Genomic DNA, 17,364 nt, shown 5'->3' with positions numbered 1-17,364 from the left:
CTATTAATCACCTCAGACTATACGTTTTTTATTTATCTCAGAAGGATGAAATACTGAGATTTTCTTGCAGGTTTTAAAACCAGTGTCTAGGAAGTTACACATACATCACTGCAGAGGACACACTACTCATATCCATCTACATGCGTCTGAATGCCATGTGAAACAAGGAGAATGATCCATAGAACGTTAGTAATTTAATCTATGTAACATTCTTTTTTGTCTTTTGGTCTAATTTAGGTTTCTTAAAGTGCCACCACTTAAAAACGGGTGTACAGCTGGAAAACAATAAATCAAATCCATAATTATGTGTAGGCTATTAGGGAACGCTCCTAGGTTTCTGTTCTTGGGGAAGGTTGAAATGTCCTTGTAGTTGTCAGCGACGAACACCTGAAGGATGTGGCCGACTGGTCAGAGTTGCCGACTTTGGAACAGGAGAACTAGGTTCGAGCCTCAGCTCAACATACTGTAATTCTGGGAAAATCACTAAATCTCCCTTTGCCTACCAAATAACGAATGTATCCGTACATAACGTAACTGGTGCTCATGCAAACAGCTCCAATACCTTCGGGTCAATTTCGCGCTATATAAAAACTGCCCAAAAAAATAAAAAGAGAGATGAGGCAGAGCCTTTAGGCTGGCTGAATAGGACAATGGCACGTGCTGACACTACAGCCTATCAGCTCTTCGGGACTATGATGCGCTAATATTGCCTGAATGTCTCCAACTTTATACATTAGTAGTACCGCCCCCTCCCATATAATCAAAAGAATGCGTTAAGCCGTGAGATTGGGTGTTAAGCGTCCATGGTTTCATTTTTGGACCAGGTCATCCAGAAACTCCTTAAAACAACTACAACGTTCTGGAACTGCTCACCGAAGTTCGCAATTTTCCTTTTCATAGTAATACCAACATTTGTGGTCGCATAATAAACAATATGTATTGCAATAGGGTATCTTCAACAATACGTCCCCGACTTCACCTGCACCACACAGACTCAACGCTCAGACGGGACGAAAAGAAAATATGCAACAGTGATTGTAATTTTAGGTGTCTGAAATGAAGGGTACTCACCACACGCCCCCAGCGATTACAGCAACTATATCGATAGTCCTCAACGACCTGGAGAAAGACGTGAGCAAAACTGAAACCTTCCGTGGGGCGGGACTTCAGTCTTCGGAAGCCCGCGCACACCGAGTGCCTGAGAGCGGGGCTCCCATGCCCGAGGGAGAGCCCCGCGGAGGCTGCAGAAGTCCAGAATGGCGGTAAGTGGGTCTTAGTTGTAGGGGGTAGGGGGGTGCGCTTGTGTGTGTGTGTATGTATGTGTGCGGGGGGGGGGGGTCTCTGTATGTGTGTGTGCGTGTAGGTGCGCTGGTGTGTGTGTCTCTGTGTGTGCGCATGCGTGCAGGGGGAGGTGTGGCTGTGTGTGTGTTGGAGCTTGACAGGAGATGGCCACAGCGTGCGCGTTTGCGCGCGCCCCGCTCCTATCGCAGATTTTGGGATGCGCGTGGCCAGCTCCTGTCTCCTGGAAAGCTGTGACGCTGACAAAAGGTCTCTGGCGAGACTGCGCTTTCGCAAGGTTACCGCCACCAGACCTAAAAAAAAGTAATTGATGGGCAATAACAATTTGCCACTGGTCACGTGTGGAGCAATTCCTGAATGCCAAGATTACTTGCTGGTTTAGGTATAATTTGTCGCATTTATCTGGTCGCTCAGCAAATGAAGACTTTTAAACATGCAGTTTCGGGATTTTTCTAATGGTTGATTCTTTTTTTCCAATTATGTCACACTGTCACAAATGTTACTTCTCGCAGATTACCTTGTAACAGAACTATTGGAAAAGCCGATCAACAAATGTATTGGCTGAATCTACAAATTGCATTTAATGTTGTCATTACAGTAGATGCTTATGTTTAACTGTATACGTGTGTTCAAAATCACAAATACACTTTTCACTTAAACAATAAAGAAAATACCTTTGCAAGGGACCTTACAATTGGGTGATCCATAATTCCCTTTAGGAAAATCATGTCGGTCTCATCTGCACAAGTTGATGTGGGCAATTCCTTAAGGTTGTCTGAAACATGCTGCATTGCTGGAGAAAAAAACGAAATTGCAAATTTAGTGGCAAATATTAAAGCTTTTTCGTGAAATTTGATACTGCAAAGACAATAGAAGGCTATACTTTTACTCGCTATAAAGAAAAAGTATCTTTTTCTACTCTTATTCTGGCTCATGCACAGCTTCTGCCCACTACTGGCAGGGCTTGAAACTGCTTCGCAAATCTTCAAATAGTTTGTAAGCAGGTCTGTGTAGGCAGATCAGCTTACCTTTACAGATATCCATGCTCCCCGCTACATCCCTGTATAGACAGGCTTTTTGGCCCTATTTTGGGAGTGATATAGACTTTAATCTTGCTCACATCTAGGATATGTATTCCTAGCTTGTGTTGGCCCTTTTAAGCCCTTTCTTTCAGACCTAGAAGAGGCCATCTATTGCCTATTGGCTTTGGCCTGTCATTTTTGCTTATAGTAGAGGTTGGATCCTTTGGTCCTGACTTAATATTACACATTGGTATGGTTTATGTAGGTACTCTGACAGAGCTAAGGGTTATTTCATCCTTTTCAGGCGTACAAGGCCCAGAACTAGAGAGACTCCATTTTGATGGAGCTGAGAGGCTTCAGGGGTAAAGGTAAAGTTTATAGTTAAAGCTGTTGTTCCCTTGGAGAGAACCGGTCTGGGCCAGCCCTTATCGGTAGGCTGTATTATTCTCTGTGTGGAAGACACAACAAAAGGCCGGCCGGCTGGGTGTGTGTCCTTGACGCGGAGTGGTGCAGGGATCTGATGGGCGGCGGGCTGATGGCTGGAACTTTCCATGAGGAAACAGCATTCTATATTAGTGAAGTGCAGAGGAGCGAGTCAGTTAGTTGTTGGAGTTGCAGAAAGAGTTCGAGCTAGAGAGAGCTGAGCTGAAGTTAGTTAGTTGAATTGGAGGAGCAGAGAGAGTGAGTTGAATTGGAGGAGCAGAGAGTGTTGGTAGAGTTGGAGGAGTGGAATTGCAGGAGGAGAAGAGACAGAAGATGCTTGGAACAGAGAGAAGACAAACAGACAGTCAGTGAGCTGGAACTGAAGGAAGCAGTCAGAAGCAGTTACTTATCAGGAGGAGTTGTGAATAGCTGGAGTCTGAAGTAATGCCTTTTAGAAGAGACTGAAGTTAATTCGTGGATTAACCTGTGGGAGCAGCTGGAGTTAATTGGACATTGGCACAGAGACTTTACCCAGAGTGAACAAGCTAGTGGAATGAACAGTTATCAGAGCGGCAGAAACCATTAGATTGAAGTTGGAAGGTGGAGAGAGTCCGTGGGGGAGAGAAATCCAGTGCAAAGTGATCGGCGCAGATGTGTATCCAAGAGTGCAGGAGAGAGAGTCTGAGATGAGCCAAGACACAGACGAGAGAGGAGCCCAGATGACAGCTAGAGCAAGACTTCACACTCCCAAGGTGACCTCGTTCTTACACTTATCCCTTAATCTTGTCCTTATTCCCTAGGCTATTGTATGTCTAATCCTTTTCTTTCAGCGGTGTGTTAAAGTTCCTGTTAGTCATAGAGACCCCACAGATGTGTATGTGTATTTCATCATTGTTAAAATAAAAAGACCCCAGTTCTTAGTGAACTAGTGTGTATATCTTTTGTCCCCATACAATGGAGGTAACCTTGTCTCCTAGTCAGGTATTACTGTTTGAACAGATGTTACCCCTGATCAGGTAAGTGATAGTTGAATAATTAGGGAGATAGGAGACCTGCAACTAAGGGATAAAGTTTATACCAGGTAATTTGGCCATCCCATAATATTATTGTAGTAGCGAACCCTTAGTGAATAGTGAGAGAGATTTCCCAACATAGAGACAGAGAGCTGAAGGTATTCATAGGAAAGTGGTCGTCATTGGTAAGTGGCGTTAGTGAGAGCACTAATTGTGGTCAGTGTGTAGATCTGCCGGATTGTAGATCGTGTGTAAATGAGAGCACTGGGAAGAAGACCAGTGTTTAGATCTGCCGGATTGTAGATCGTGTGAAAGAGAGTGAGCACTGAGGCTGCAGCTCAGTGTGTATGGCACGCCAGATTGCGTGTCGAGTGAGCACTGAGGGTAATCAGTGTGTAATGGTAGATAATCAGAACTGCCCCAGGGTAGATTAGTCTGGACCCATGTGGTCGCGAGACTATGAGGTATGAGTGTGGTGTAGGGTATGGATGTCCTTAGTAATCAGTGAGTATTCTTAGTATCCCTATAGATTTAGTCGTGTTTCTGATGATATGAGCTTGTATATTGCGAGTTCCCCATCCTCAGGTAGGTACCCAGGTGCCTGGATAGATGGTCCTGAGGAGGGAGGTGGTTACGTTCCGGCTGGGTTGGAGGGGCTCTCGGGAGCTGATCCCATCTGGTCCAAGAATCCAGTCGTTACAATCCCCTACAGAACAACCCAACTCCCAATGCGTAGGTTAGTTGCAGTGTCAATGCCAATGTGAGGTTGGCTATGAGATGACAATAGTATGGGACTAAAGGTGTATCAAAGTGACCAAAGGTAACTTTTATACCGTCATTGTTTCATAACTCCATCTCTAGACGGGACAGACTACATGGAGGGTTACAAAACAGGGGACATCATTAGTCTCTTTTAGGTGCTTTAGTCATAGATGAGCACAGTGTTTTCAGAAACATAACATATACAATATTCTGAAACACACATCCATCCCATTTGTAAAGAGCAGAGTTCAACTTACCTCATGTACGCCGTAAGCCTAACAATCGGAAAGTATGCATTCATCTCTTGTGACCATTTGTAATACATCAGTCGCAATAAAATAAATCAATCAGTAAATTGAATAACAGTTCCAGTGCAAGAATGGATGTTTCTCTTAATACCATCTCATTTGGAAGCAAAGGGGAAGGATGCTAACAAGGATGCAGCATAGATCAATCTTCCCAGTTCATAAACTGCTACGTCATATGCAACCCAGAAAGCACCATGTTCCTGGAACCACCAATATTCCACAGTATATTATTTACAAAGGGTTTTTCCCAAACATCTCAAACAACTAAAGCATATTAGTATAGGTATACCTCTGTATAATAGAGAACAACCATGAAACATTGGTGCTGATTTACAAGTGCACCAAACTTCTCGGAAAGTAACTGTTCCATCTTACCATTTAGCAAAGCTTGCTTTGGTGAGTTATGTTATGGCTAATATGTTACTGCTACACATAACGTTGGGTGTGATTCACTAAAGGTTTTGTGATTTAGTTATGCGTAAAAAAAAAATTGCACTTTGAAATAACACATCCTCATTGAGAAAATCCAGAGTATTAGTTTTTTAGAGCACAAAGAGCAACTAGGATGGAAAAATCTGCTATTATGGCGAATCTTCCACCGCCTTAAATTTAGGGGTATGGTAGAAGAGAGGGTGTTACAGTGGCTGGCCCTGGATAATTCTATGAACACCTTCAAATTCATAACTTTGTGGGTATTCACAAAATATTTCAGGGAGACTGGGTATTCTTGAACATTATTCTGGGTGCCTCGCACTGTGAAAATACACTATAAACTCCTGTTATTGCTGCCTTAAGTGCCTTTCTGGGGTGGGTAAATGAAATGAAACATCAATTCGCTGATGGCTTGTAGGGAGACATGGCTTCTCCACAAGCAAGAACAGCTTCAAGAGAAAAAAGTTAAATGTACAAAAGCACATTTCCAAATCAATTCATGCATATTTTCCACATAGATGAAAACTTTACTGGTAACTTTTGAGCAGTAGGTGCGTTGTGGGAATATGCCAATGTCAATATTTCTAGTAGTCAGTCACCTGCATTACAACCAGTCTGAGTTCAGATCACGCTGCACCACAGAGACCGCTTCCTTTCGCACCGTCGACTATTTCCTCTTGACCACAGATGAAGACGTCCTCTGCCTCCTGATACTGCTGGACCTCTACAGTGCCTTCAACACAGTTGAACATTCTACTCTATTTAAGAATCCGTGAGACTCCATTGGGATTCATCAACAATGTCCTTAACTTTGTCCCCCTATCTCACCAACCAAAACCAGTTGTTCCACATAAACACTGTCAGGTACCAAAAAAAAAAAAAATCACTGTCCCTGGGAGAGTCTTCCGGGGTTCCATACTGTCCCCAGTCATCTTCAAACTCTACATCAAATCACTCAATTCTACCCTACTCAAAACTAAATACTGGCTGACTACCCAACATCTTAAGCTCAACTCCTCCAAAACGGAATTCATTTTGATAGCACCAACCAAAAAGACCGCCATCATGGCGGAGTACTTGAAACACTTAACAGCTCTCACCTGTACCCCTCACATCATTGATTCTGCTAGGTCTCTTGGAATTATACTGGACAAGTCTTTGAGCATGCAGGAACACATTAGCTCAGCCACCAAAGGGGCCAAGTTCCACATGAATATTCTAAAAAGATGAAACCCTTTCTCCCCCCGGACGACTTCTTCAAGTCTGCTGTGCAAGCTCTAGTAATCTCCAGGCTAGATTATGGTTGCGCAACTTTATGTGGGTTACCCAGGTACAAGTTACCTCCGCTCAGGGCTTCCCTGAATTCTGAGGCTCATCACAGGTTCCAGAAGAAATAGCAACATCACGCTGGCACTAAAATACTTAAACTGGCTACCTTTGAAGCCCAGGATTCATCTCAAGATTGCGTGCATGACGCACAAGGCCCTTCACTTTAAAACCTTGGCTGCTAGAGGTTTTCCCCCCCGGTGCTGCACTCGCAGATTTACCATTGTTCGTCAGCTCGTCATGAGCATCGAAGGGGTTAAGACCCCTTTGTACCTAACCCAAAAACTGGAGCTCTCTGGCAGGAGCAGATCTTCTAGAAGTTCCAGCACTCTGGTTCTGAAACCTCAAAATCCGGGCAAAAGAAAACTTAATAACTGGTGTTCTCGGGTATTGCCTAGACAATTTGGAACTCCTTGCCTCCCCACATTAGACGGATTTCCTCTTCTGCGTCTTTCAAAAAAGAAGTGAAAGCCCTTTGGATGAATGCACTTGTTTGAAGGCACTTAACTCCTTTGACCATGCCCACTCCACTGGTTTGCGCTCAACCCCGCTATGTGTTTGTTCTATTTATATGCTACAATATTTCCGCTTGCATATTTTACTGCTCTTTTACCTTGCTTATCATTGTTGTTGTTGTTTTACCTGCAACTCTGTAACTCTTTACATCTGTAAAGCGCTCTAAAACCTGCTTGAGTGAAGTTAGCGCTATATAAAACTTTATGAATAAAATAAATAAAGTACATGGAGCTGCTTTGTGCTCTTCTCACTGATAACAGGATCAACATTCACCAATATGCTGATGATTACACTACTTTACCTGAAAGTCTCCTTTGCTTTAGACATTCAACACTCCAATCTGCCTGCACATCATGTAGATCTGGATGTTCAGCATCTACCTGAAGCTCTGTTATTTGCAGAGAACAAATAAACAGTACAAAGTTGGCTCAATGACCTGAATCTTGACAGCTTCAAATCCCAACTTTCACTGAATACCAAGTCACTTTGATTGACCTTGGACACAAACCTCACCCTCAAAGAAAACATTATGAAAAACACAATGAAATCCTGATACCAGCTCTCTTCTACATATAGTAAAACCATTTCATGCAGAAAGTGACTTCATAACTGCTATTAAAACCCTCATACTCTCGCTTATGGATGGTGGTAATGTCCTGCTCCGTGGCTTCCCATCTCCACACAGGCACCCCTTAAGGGTCTCCTACACACTGCTGCATGTCTTATCCAAGGCCAGAAGAAATATGATCACATCTCCCAATCCTGATAGAACTCTACTGGCTCACCTTACCAGCTGTCAACATCTTCAAAGCTAACTGCAAACTGCATCAGTTACAAAGCCATCATGACCAGCATCTCTGCTGATCTTGGCGACAAGTTCACCATCGCTGGGGTTTCTCGGCACACTCGCAGCCAGGACACGATCAGACTGCAGACTAAGTATAAAAAAGAAAACAGCAGTTGACCTTTTCCACCCTAGCACTCAGGATAAGTAACATCCCCATACCATCTGTTCCAATTTAGAAAACAGTTGACGATGCACCGCTTTAGAAAACAATTGAAGATGCACTTCTTTAAAAGGACAGTACCTCACAATGCATTAACAGCTCACAAGCCAGCTACCTCTACTATCGCTTGTTGACTTTATGCTTAACAATTTACAGTACCCTACTGTCTTTCTGGGTAGGTTCAGGCTACCGAAGTAGCTTGTGCATACATATATACAGAGCTTTATAAATCCTGTTTGATTGATCTGTGGGATCAATTAAACAGGATTTATAAAGCGCTGCTAATCACCCGCAAGGGTATCAAGGAGCTGAGAGCCAAAGCTGATAGGGTGGAAGTAGTTAAACCATCAGGTCTTGAGTATCCCTCGGAATTCCCGAAGAGAAGGAGAGGTTTAGAGGAGGCTGTTCCAGAACTTCGCAGAGAGGTAGGGGAAGGGGCGTCCTCCACTGTTGCGTCAGTGATGCGGGGGGCGGGGGTGGGGGGGTTGTAAGCGAGGGAGAGGGAGGCTGACCGTATGTGTCTGGAGGTTTGGGGAAAGCTCAGGCGGTGGTTGATGTATGCTGGTCCTGGATTGCGCAGGGCTGTGTAGGCGAGGGTTAGCACCTTGAATTTAGATCTTTTGAGGACAGGAAGACAGAGGTGATTCTTTAGGTGAGTGGTGATATGGGTCCATTGGGGGTGGTCAATGACTAGTCTGGTTGCTTAGTTCTGTATGGTCTACAGTCTCTTCAGGGGGTGTGTGGTAATTTCTATGCAGAGTGTGTTGCTGTAGTCCAAGTGGCTGGTGATGAGGACTTGAGTGACGGTGCGTCTGGTGGTGACTGGTAGCCATCTGAAGATCTTTCAGAGCATGACAGGGTGAGTAAGCTGGAGGAGAAGAATGTGTTGATCTGGTTTTTCATGGTGAGTTTGTTGTCCAGGATGGTGATGAAGTTCCGGGTGTGGTTTGTGGGAGTGCGTGAGTGTTCCAGTTCAGTTACCACAGATACATTCCTCTCCAATTCAGAAATAGAAGGGACACACCCTGTCCATGCCTCCTCCTACCTGCCATTCAGAAAGGCTTGCAAAAGTTTTTTCACAAGTCAAAAATAATGTTCTGACTTGCAAAATGGCCTTTATACAGCCCTTTTACTTCTGTAAACCCTGTGATTTTGCGAACTGCAGGACTTGCATCTGCAAGATGGCTGGCACACAAAGAATTTAAGAGCAGAAGTGCCAAAATATAAAATAAATAAAAATGTACCAGTACATGTGTTGGTTCGATTCATGGCTAAATCTTCACTCATAGTAGAACAAATCCAAAACAAAACAAAAAAGTTTTAATAAAATCTTACAAGTGTTTTGGAAAAATGTGAAAGCGGCACACAGCTAAAGCTGTGGTATAAATGTTGCCAACTATAAACACAGAAGAATCACAATCATAAATCAGCAAACATGAGCTAATGTCAGAGTAGTGCTGCTGAGGACTCAGACTTTGAGTAAATGCCCAGTGGTACAATATAACACAAGACAGCCTATCTGTGTTTACCGCTTCTTGCATTGCTGTCTAGTGCCCTTGGAACCCACAGAAATGCAAGAGCTGTATGAGAGGACAGCTAGTCTGAGCCCCAGTCTAACAAGCCTGAGGCTCTCCTACTCCCTTAAAAGTCTATCAGTGTACTTCTCCAAACCTTTATAGGCTGATCATTACCCATTCACTATAGCTGGAAGAGTACACCGTTGCTCACCAATTAAATTATTTCAAGCGTATTTTAGTGACAATCCTCTTGATCAAACAGTTAGCCAGACAAATCTAAGTGGAACCATTTATTCCAGGAATGTTTTCATTTGCCCTTGCGTGCAAATCAAGGTCATGGACTCAAATTTCTATAGCTAAAACAAAAAAAAATGGTGTCAAACACCTGTGAGCCTTATCTGAAAGCCAGACGTTAAATCATACAGGTCAAGGCACCCACATGTGTTCCACTCTTTTATCTCCTTCTATAATGAATAGTCATCATGAGATTAAATTCGCCTGCTTTTACTTAATTTCCATAAGGACACAGGCCCCCCCAAACCAACATCAGCAACATACTTGGATGCACAAAATTAGGCCTTTATTGGTTCCACACATTTCCCTGGGGAGTATACCCTAATAAAAACCTCTCAATGAGTGATTCTCTCATTCTATGAAAGAGTAGGATTCTCTTCAAGCAATATTTTTTTATTTAAGAAGTTTTCTAGAGTGCTGGGCAGACCCAGGGGTATCGGAGCGCTTTACAATGGGTACATAACAGATAATCAGATACAAAATATAAGAGCGACAAAACATGAACGCAAAAATAAAGAGCAACACATTGTAGTGCAGGACAGTTTTTTGCCTTCAGGGTGCTTCAGAGTTTTGGAGCTGGAGCAGAGCTCGATGTCCTCTAGCTGTCCTGGGCTATCCATTCCCTAGGGAGCGGTTGAGGAATAGGGTTTTGAGTTGGCTTTTGAATTCTACAAAGGAGGGAATGGTTCTGATGTGAGAGGGAATGGAGTTCCAAATTTTGGGAGCGCTTCCGGTGAAAGATCGGTCCGCAGTTTTTTTTCTTCTAGTATTTGGTGGGATGAATAGGAGGGAGTTTGAACTTCTCAGGTTCCTGGTATGGCCGGCTTTTATAAGTTTTTCGCCAAGTACTCAGGTTTGCCGGTGTGAAGGGCTTCATGGGTGAGGCCCGCTGTTCTGAAGCTAATCCTCATTTCAGCTGAAAGCCACTTAAGTTCCTTGAGTGCAGGGGAGATATGGTCGAATTTCTTGATACCGGTGATCATTCTGGCAGCATGCAGCATTGTTTTGATGGGACCCAGCTGAGATTTTGGAATTCCTGAGAGGATTGCGTTCTGATAGTCCAGTCTTGACAGTACCAGAGATTGGGTGGCCTGTTTGAGATCATTGGACGGAATGTAGGGTTTTATTTTGTTCAGTAGTCTGAGGTTAAGGAAAGCACTTTTGGCCGAATTCTTAATGTGTCTCGTCATGATTAGTTTTGGGTCTAGAGTGATGTCTAGAGATTTGACAGAGTCTGCTACAGTGAGATTCCCATTGAACGCATCGATGGCCTTTAACCATTCAGCAATTTGGGGGTCATCTTCCTTATTCAAGATGAGGAATGTCTGAGTCTTATAAGGATTTAGTTTCAGGTGGTTGCTTGTCAACTAGTGTGGACATCTTTCAGAACATCAAGTCTTTGTATGTCTTTGAGAGAAGTAGTTTCCAGATAGATCTTAGTATCATCAGTGTAGAGATGGAAGGGTATGTTGGCGTTCTGAGAAGTTTGGAGAGAGGTTCCATGTAGATGTTAAAGAGTTGCGGTGATAGCACCGTGCCTTGAGGGACGCCCTTGTTGACTTGCTGGAGATCGGAAGTGAAGTTTTTGATATTTATTTTTTGTGTGCGATTATGTAGAAAGGAGGAGAACCATTTGATGACTACCTCGCCAAGACCAGCTCTTTCTTGGAGAGCCCTCATGAGGAGTTTGTGATCTACAGTATCAAATGCTGCAGAGGAGTCAAGGAGAATGAGGAGGCAGCATTGGTCAGAGTCTAGTGATCCATGGAGATCGTCTATGATGTTGAGAATCGCGATTTCTGTGCTACAGCCTTTTCTGAAACCAGATTGGTGGAGGACCAGGAGGTTGATGTTGTCCAGGTGCTGAGTTAGTTGATGTAGTACGCATCTTTCTAGAGTTTGTGAAAGAAGGGGGAGGTTCGACACAGGTCTAAAATTGTTCAAATCCGTCACGTCTAGGCCGGGTTTTTTCAACAGGCGGGTGACTTAATCGATTTTAAGGCAATCTGGAACCACTCCGTTTTTCAGGGAGCTATTTATCATCTTGCTCCAATGCGAAGCAAAGGCGTGCTTCAGTTTTTTGGTCAGTAGGGGAGGAATGAGGTCTAGGACATGAGCTGAGGGGTTGGATGTGGAGATCGGCATGACTATCTCAGTTTCTTGAATGGGACGGAAGCTAAGCCAGGAATTGGGAGAGGAACCAGGAGAGAGATCAAGCGACCCTGTTGCGATGCTCTTCGTGGGGTGCGTGTTGCCGATGTCCAGTGAGAGTTCGATTTTAGTGAACTTATCATTGAAGAAGTAGGCAAAGTTATTTCATAGTTCTTTAGACGCCTGTACAGAGGAGGACACAGGCTTGGACGTTTGTTGTCTGATGATGCTATAGAGCTCCTTGGGTCTGTTTTTGGCAGTGTCCAGCGCGGAGCGGAAAAAGCTGGATTTCTTGTTTTTGATGTGGTTGCTATACTTCCTACGGGAGGATTTGAGTTGATGGCGGAGGATGGAGGTAGGGTTATTTCTCCACTTTCTTTCTTTGGCTCTTAGTTTTCTCCTTTCGGATTTGAGGTCGGGGTTGAACCATGATCTGGATGGGATGGCTCTACTCTGTGCTTTAGGGGAGCTATCTTGTCAAGCATGGACACCAGCTTTGCGTTGTAACATTCAGTGAGGTCATTGGTGTCGGGGAGAAGTGAGCTCATCTGTTCTTCAAGCACTCCCATGGGAACCTGAGAGAAGTTTCTCAACCTTTTGGGGGGTCTTGCAAAGGTGATTGAGGAAGAATTAGTTGGTTGATATGAAATAAGATCATGTGGTGGTCTGACCAGTCGACAGGGAGTATGTGATTGACAGTGATAGTGTTTCTTTGAGCGATGATGGCATCTAAGGAGGCTCCTTTGTAGTGAGTCTCCTCTGTGCAGCACTGGATTAAGTGGTTATTACAGAGGAGACTGGATAGCGATTGGATTAGCGGGTTGTATGTCTCATTCCACCATAGGTTCAGGTCGCTTAGAATTAGATTATTGGCATCACCAAGTGCACCATGAGCTATCAGGTCAGATAATTGTTCTCCGAATGCGGAGGTTTTACCTGGAGGATGGTAGAGAAGGTAACAGAGTAAAGATCCATTATCTTTAGTCTTAATGTTGGTTGATAGACAATCAAATGTGTAGTAGTCGTATGAATTTATTTCTGTGATGACCATGTTGTGTTTATAGATGATAGCTACTCCCCTCCCTCAATGGTCTTTTCTGTCTTTGTTTATGAGGGAGAAACCTGGGGGTACAAGCATGTCTAAGCATAGTGGGGATAGCTCATTGAGTCAGGTCTCCGTGAGGAACGCAATGCCAATGTCATGCAAGAGGATGGCCTCTGCTAGTTCAGTTGCATGCAGAAAAGCAGACCTGCAGTTGATGAGCAAGCAGTTGGTGAAAAGCTCTTTGTTGCTGGTGGTCTTTTCTCTTTTCTTTGGACGCCTTAGGTAGGGTGGTAAGGACGGGCGGCAAAGGGGGGGCGGAGGGGGGGGAATGGTCGTAGGAGGATGGTAGAACGGATGCTTCATTGTCGGACATGGCTGCTTCTGTTCTAGTGGGTCTTGAGGTCGAGGGTTTTGTATTGGTATTTGAGCGTCTCTGAGCCCTAGTGGGAAGGACTGCGATTCTTGAGGCCACGGTTCAGTGACCAGTCTTGGGGGTCTCTGAGGCTGAGTTTCATGGGTGTCTGAGGGCCAGGAGAGGCTCTTATGGGTGTTGGCAGTGGGGGGAACCCAGGGAGGAGATTGGTGGGGTCTGCGTGCTTTATCTAGATTGGAGAGTATTTCGGTCAGGCCCCGGGAGATCTAGTCCATCTGGTTTTCTAGTGATGAGAGTCGCTGCGCCACTGAGTCATGGGAGGGTTTGGGGGCATCTTGGGGGGATTCGCCTTGTGTGGTATAGGTCGGAGTGCTGTCTCTTACTCATTGTGTAGGGCAAGTTGCCCCTTTTTGAAATCCTGGGAGGGGGTGGATTGGATAGAGTGTGAGATCCGTCCGGAAACTAGTGAGGTTATGGGTCACTGTCAGCGGGGCTCGTTCGGGAGGTTGCGGTGGGTGGGTCCAATAGGGGAGTGAGGATGTGTTTTCCTTGGGGAGCTGTGGAGCATGCTTGGTAGGGGTGCTGTGTTGTGCAGAAACTCAGGGGAGGTGGACGGTGGGGGCATGTGGTGGTGTGGTACAGTGCTGTTAGTGTAGATGGTCACAAATGTGATCCGACATGACTGTAGGAACCCAATTTACTGGGTTCAGAGACCTAGCTTGTGTTGTGGTCACTGATCAAATTGTAAGAATGGACCAATAAGAAAGAAAAATGTCTTTCTAGTGTCCCCTCACTCACCGGGGTTTCCCCACGGTGACGTGCTTCATCATTGGGGCCATCCCAGTTCTCTACGAAAAGGGGCGTGCTACGACTTGCGAACTACGTAGGAGCACTTGGTTGTGAAGGGCTATGTGTGGTGTAAGTGAGAATGTGGTGGAGTGGGTGCGAGTGATTTAAAAATACCGTGCTAGTGGGCCTCAACAAATTTATTTTGCTCCTAGGTTGGTATAATAAAATAGGGTGTGACACTGCCATTTAACCTATAATGAGGATTAAATCAGTGTTCGGTCGACATGTTTCAAGCTTCCCCTAGCTTTTCATCAGGACCATACAGGGACCAGCCCTATATTTGCCACTCCTATGAGCCCCTAATTGGGGTATATGTGTCAACCGTTTTTGTCACCGTGGGGAAACCCCGATGAGTGAGGGGACACTAGAAAGAAATTTTTCTTTCTTATTGGTCCATTCTGATGAAATTTGATCAGTGATCACAACACAAGCTAGGTCTCTGAACCCAGTAAAATTGGGTTCCTACAGTCATGTTACGTCCCTGGAGGCCGACCTAGTCTTTAAGTTCATCCTTCTCCCTCCTGTTTTCTGCACAAATGTGATCCCTCTTCTAGGCGAGCGATTAGGGAGCTGGGATGTTAATTTGCAGCTGTGTGGTGTGGATGTGGTTTTGGCGATGTAAAGTTGAGCTCTGAGAATGGAGATCCAGTCTTCTGGTCTCTCCATGTGGAAAATTACATCCATCTTAATCAGACCTTTGGAAGAGGAGTGGTAGATGTCTGTAAATAGGGTTTCTCTGTGTTGTCGGATTAGTTTCTGTTTGAAGTTTCGTCTCATTTTAGCAGAGAGGTGGGGGGAAGTTAATAGTGTTTGAGTTCAGGCTGTGGGGTTTCAGATGTGTAGGTAGGGATTGGGTGGGGGGGTTGGCGTGTCAAGAGCCATAGTGAGGTGACTGAACACAGGGGGTATCAAGTCTCTGAAAGTCACAACAGAGCCCTGTAGGAAGATAGTTACCCCGCACTAGCTGTTGGCAGGTCTTTTCCAGGTTGGTTTCGGAAGAATAATCACTTCTTCACCTTTGTTGCAGGCAGAGAGGTAGTAAATGTTGGCTAGTCCTTCTTCTCTGTTCAGTCAGCAGTCCCCGCTTAAATGGATAAAGTAACTGGTGGCAAGTCCTACTCCTCTGTTCACAGTCCATAATCCCACTGGTGGCTAGTCCCACTCCTCTGTTCACAGTCCATAATCCACCCTTAAATGGATCAGTGTTTCATAATAGTAAATAGTGGCTAGTCAACATGTATGTGTATGTTATTCACAAAAATAAATAGTGGCTGGTCCTACTCCTCTGCAGTGAGCGATGGCCGGACGCTGGTGAAGAGTTGGTGGGTTAGGGGTGAATGGCCTCCATCTTGGGGACTGGCCGCTTGTGTTTGTGATGCTGTGTATACTGTGCCTCCAGAACTTGATGTCTGCCACTGGGGCGTCGCGTCATAGACAGCGGTCTCGAAATATGCAGCTGGAGATGCAAGATGAGGGAGCTAAAGGGACTCTTACCTCGATGGGCATTAGTTTTGTTTTACACTGACGCCATCTTAGGGTCAGTTTAATGTTTATGTTGACCCTGCGGATCCTTAAAGATATGAACATGCTGACCATGGGGGATGTGTATCCTGGCGGCCAATTCATCACTTCAGCGTCCCTGGTTTCTGGTGGCCCTATCACTTCTATGCAACTTTTAATTTACACCGGGCTTAGGTCAGCCATGCGTCTGCTGTACTCACAATTTCCTGCTGAGCCACCCACACTAGAAGCACTGCAACTTTTATATACTACTCCCTGTAGGGTAACGCTGGTCACTAAACTATATCGGATATCACAGAGGGAGGTGGCTGTCTCTGAAGTAGCAGCTTTGAAAAAATGGAATGCAGGTTTGCCACATGCTCTCACTGAGGATGAGTGGGCGGACTGTTGCTGCTTGACAGGGCATCTAACAGCTAATGGTAATCTGCGAATGGTTAATTTCAAATATGTACATCAGCTATACTATACCCCTGCCCAATTGTACAAATACGGTCTGAGAGACTCCGCCGCCTGCAGAAACTGGGGGGCCCCTGAGGCTGACTTATCACCTGGCATGGGTATGTCCTAAGGTGTTCGCATATTGGGAATCAGTTATAAAGATTATACACCTGATGGTTGAGCTTCCTCTGGATTGTACCCCTCAACTAGGTCTCTTGGGTCTTGTTGCCGGTGTTCAGGCCCCCCGCAGAAGGTTTGTGGCTCTTGCCTTGTTGATGGCGAAGAGGAGGGTCTCTGTGTTGGGAGAGTAGACTGGCCCCTACCACCAAACTATGGCAGCAGGATCTAACCTATTGCCGGGACCAGTTGGCCTGTTATGCTGAAGAGCTGCCCGCACCATCCAGGCCAAGGGACATTTGGTGACCCCTTACATCCTATTTGCTGTCTGTGCCCACTATCTAGTGATCTGTTATATATGGTAATGTAATGAATATGCTTACTACATGACGGTCTTGCACTGTACTATCTTGCCCCTGTCCGTTCGCTTCATTTCCTGAATGAACTGTCTTGTATAAGATTGCATGTGTAGCCCTGACTTACCCTCGATGGATGCTTTATCCTTGTGTAATGTAAAGACACCGACCTGTATGCCATGTACTGTACATCTTTGTGATGTTTGTTTTTTCTCTTCTATTGAGAAATGATGAATAAAAAAAAAAAGAAAATTAAAAAGGTGAAAAAAAATGTTTGTTGACCTGTTTACAACCAACATTTCAGAATATATGGTGGAAAGGATCGCAAATTGGTCCCTACCAACTAACCCATCACTGAATCTCAATCAATCAATCAAGAAATTTATATAGCGCGCTACTCACCCGGAGGGTCTCAAGGCGCTTGGGGGAGGGGGGGTCTACTACTGCTCGAACAGCCAGTTCTTGAGTTTCTTCCTGAAGGAGGGGTGGTTTTGGGTCTGACTGAGGTGGATGGGGAGGGAGTTCCATGTCTTGGCTGCCAGGTAGGAGAAGGATCTTCCTTCCATGGAGGCTCTTCGGATGCGTGGAACGGCGG

General features: G+C 44.9%; 1 protein-coding gene across 2 annotated transcripts in view; it reads right to left on the bottom strand.

Annotated features, from left to right (window-relative positions):
- PALS2 (protein associated with LIN7 2, MAGUK p55 family member) overlaps nt 1-17,364 on the bottom strand; it is a 985,569-nt gene that overhangs the window by 713,719 nt on the left and 254,486 nt on the right. The window contains exon 3 of one of the 2 annotated variants that reach the window (XM_086941681.1): nt 1,974-2,092. In XM_086941681.1, the coding sequence (XP_086797807.1) occupies nt 1,974-2,090 (117 nt within the window). In that variant the 5' untranslated portion in view covers nt 2,091-2,092. The remainder of the gene's footprint in view (nt 1-1,973; nt 2,093-17,364) is intronic. The other variant, XM_086941682.1, reaches the window with a different exon arrangement.

The sequence above is a fragment of the Lissotriton vulgaris genome, chromosome 10 (genome assembly GCF_964263255.1).
Source record: "Lissotriton vulgaris chromosome 10, aLisVul1.2, whole genome shotgun sequence".
NCBI lineage: Eukaryota > Metazoa > Chordata > Amphibia > Caudata > Salamandridae > Lissotriton > Lissotriton vulgaris.
Note: the sequence above shows the minus strand (reverse complement) of the source record. Positions and strands in the feature narration are given on the sequence as shown.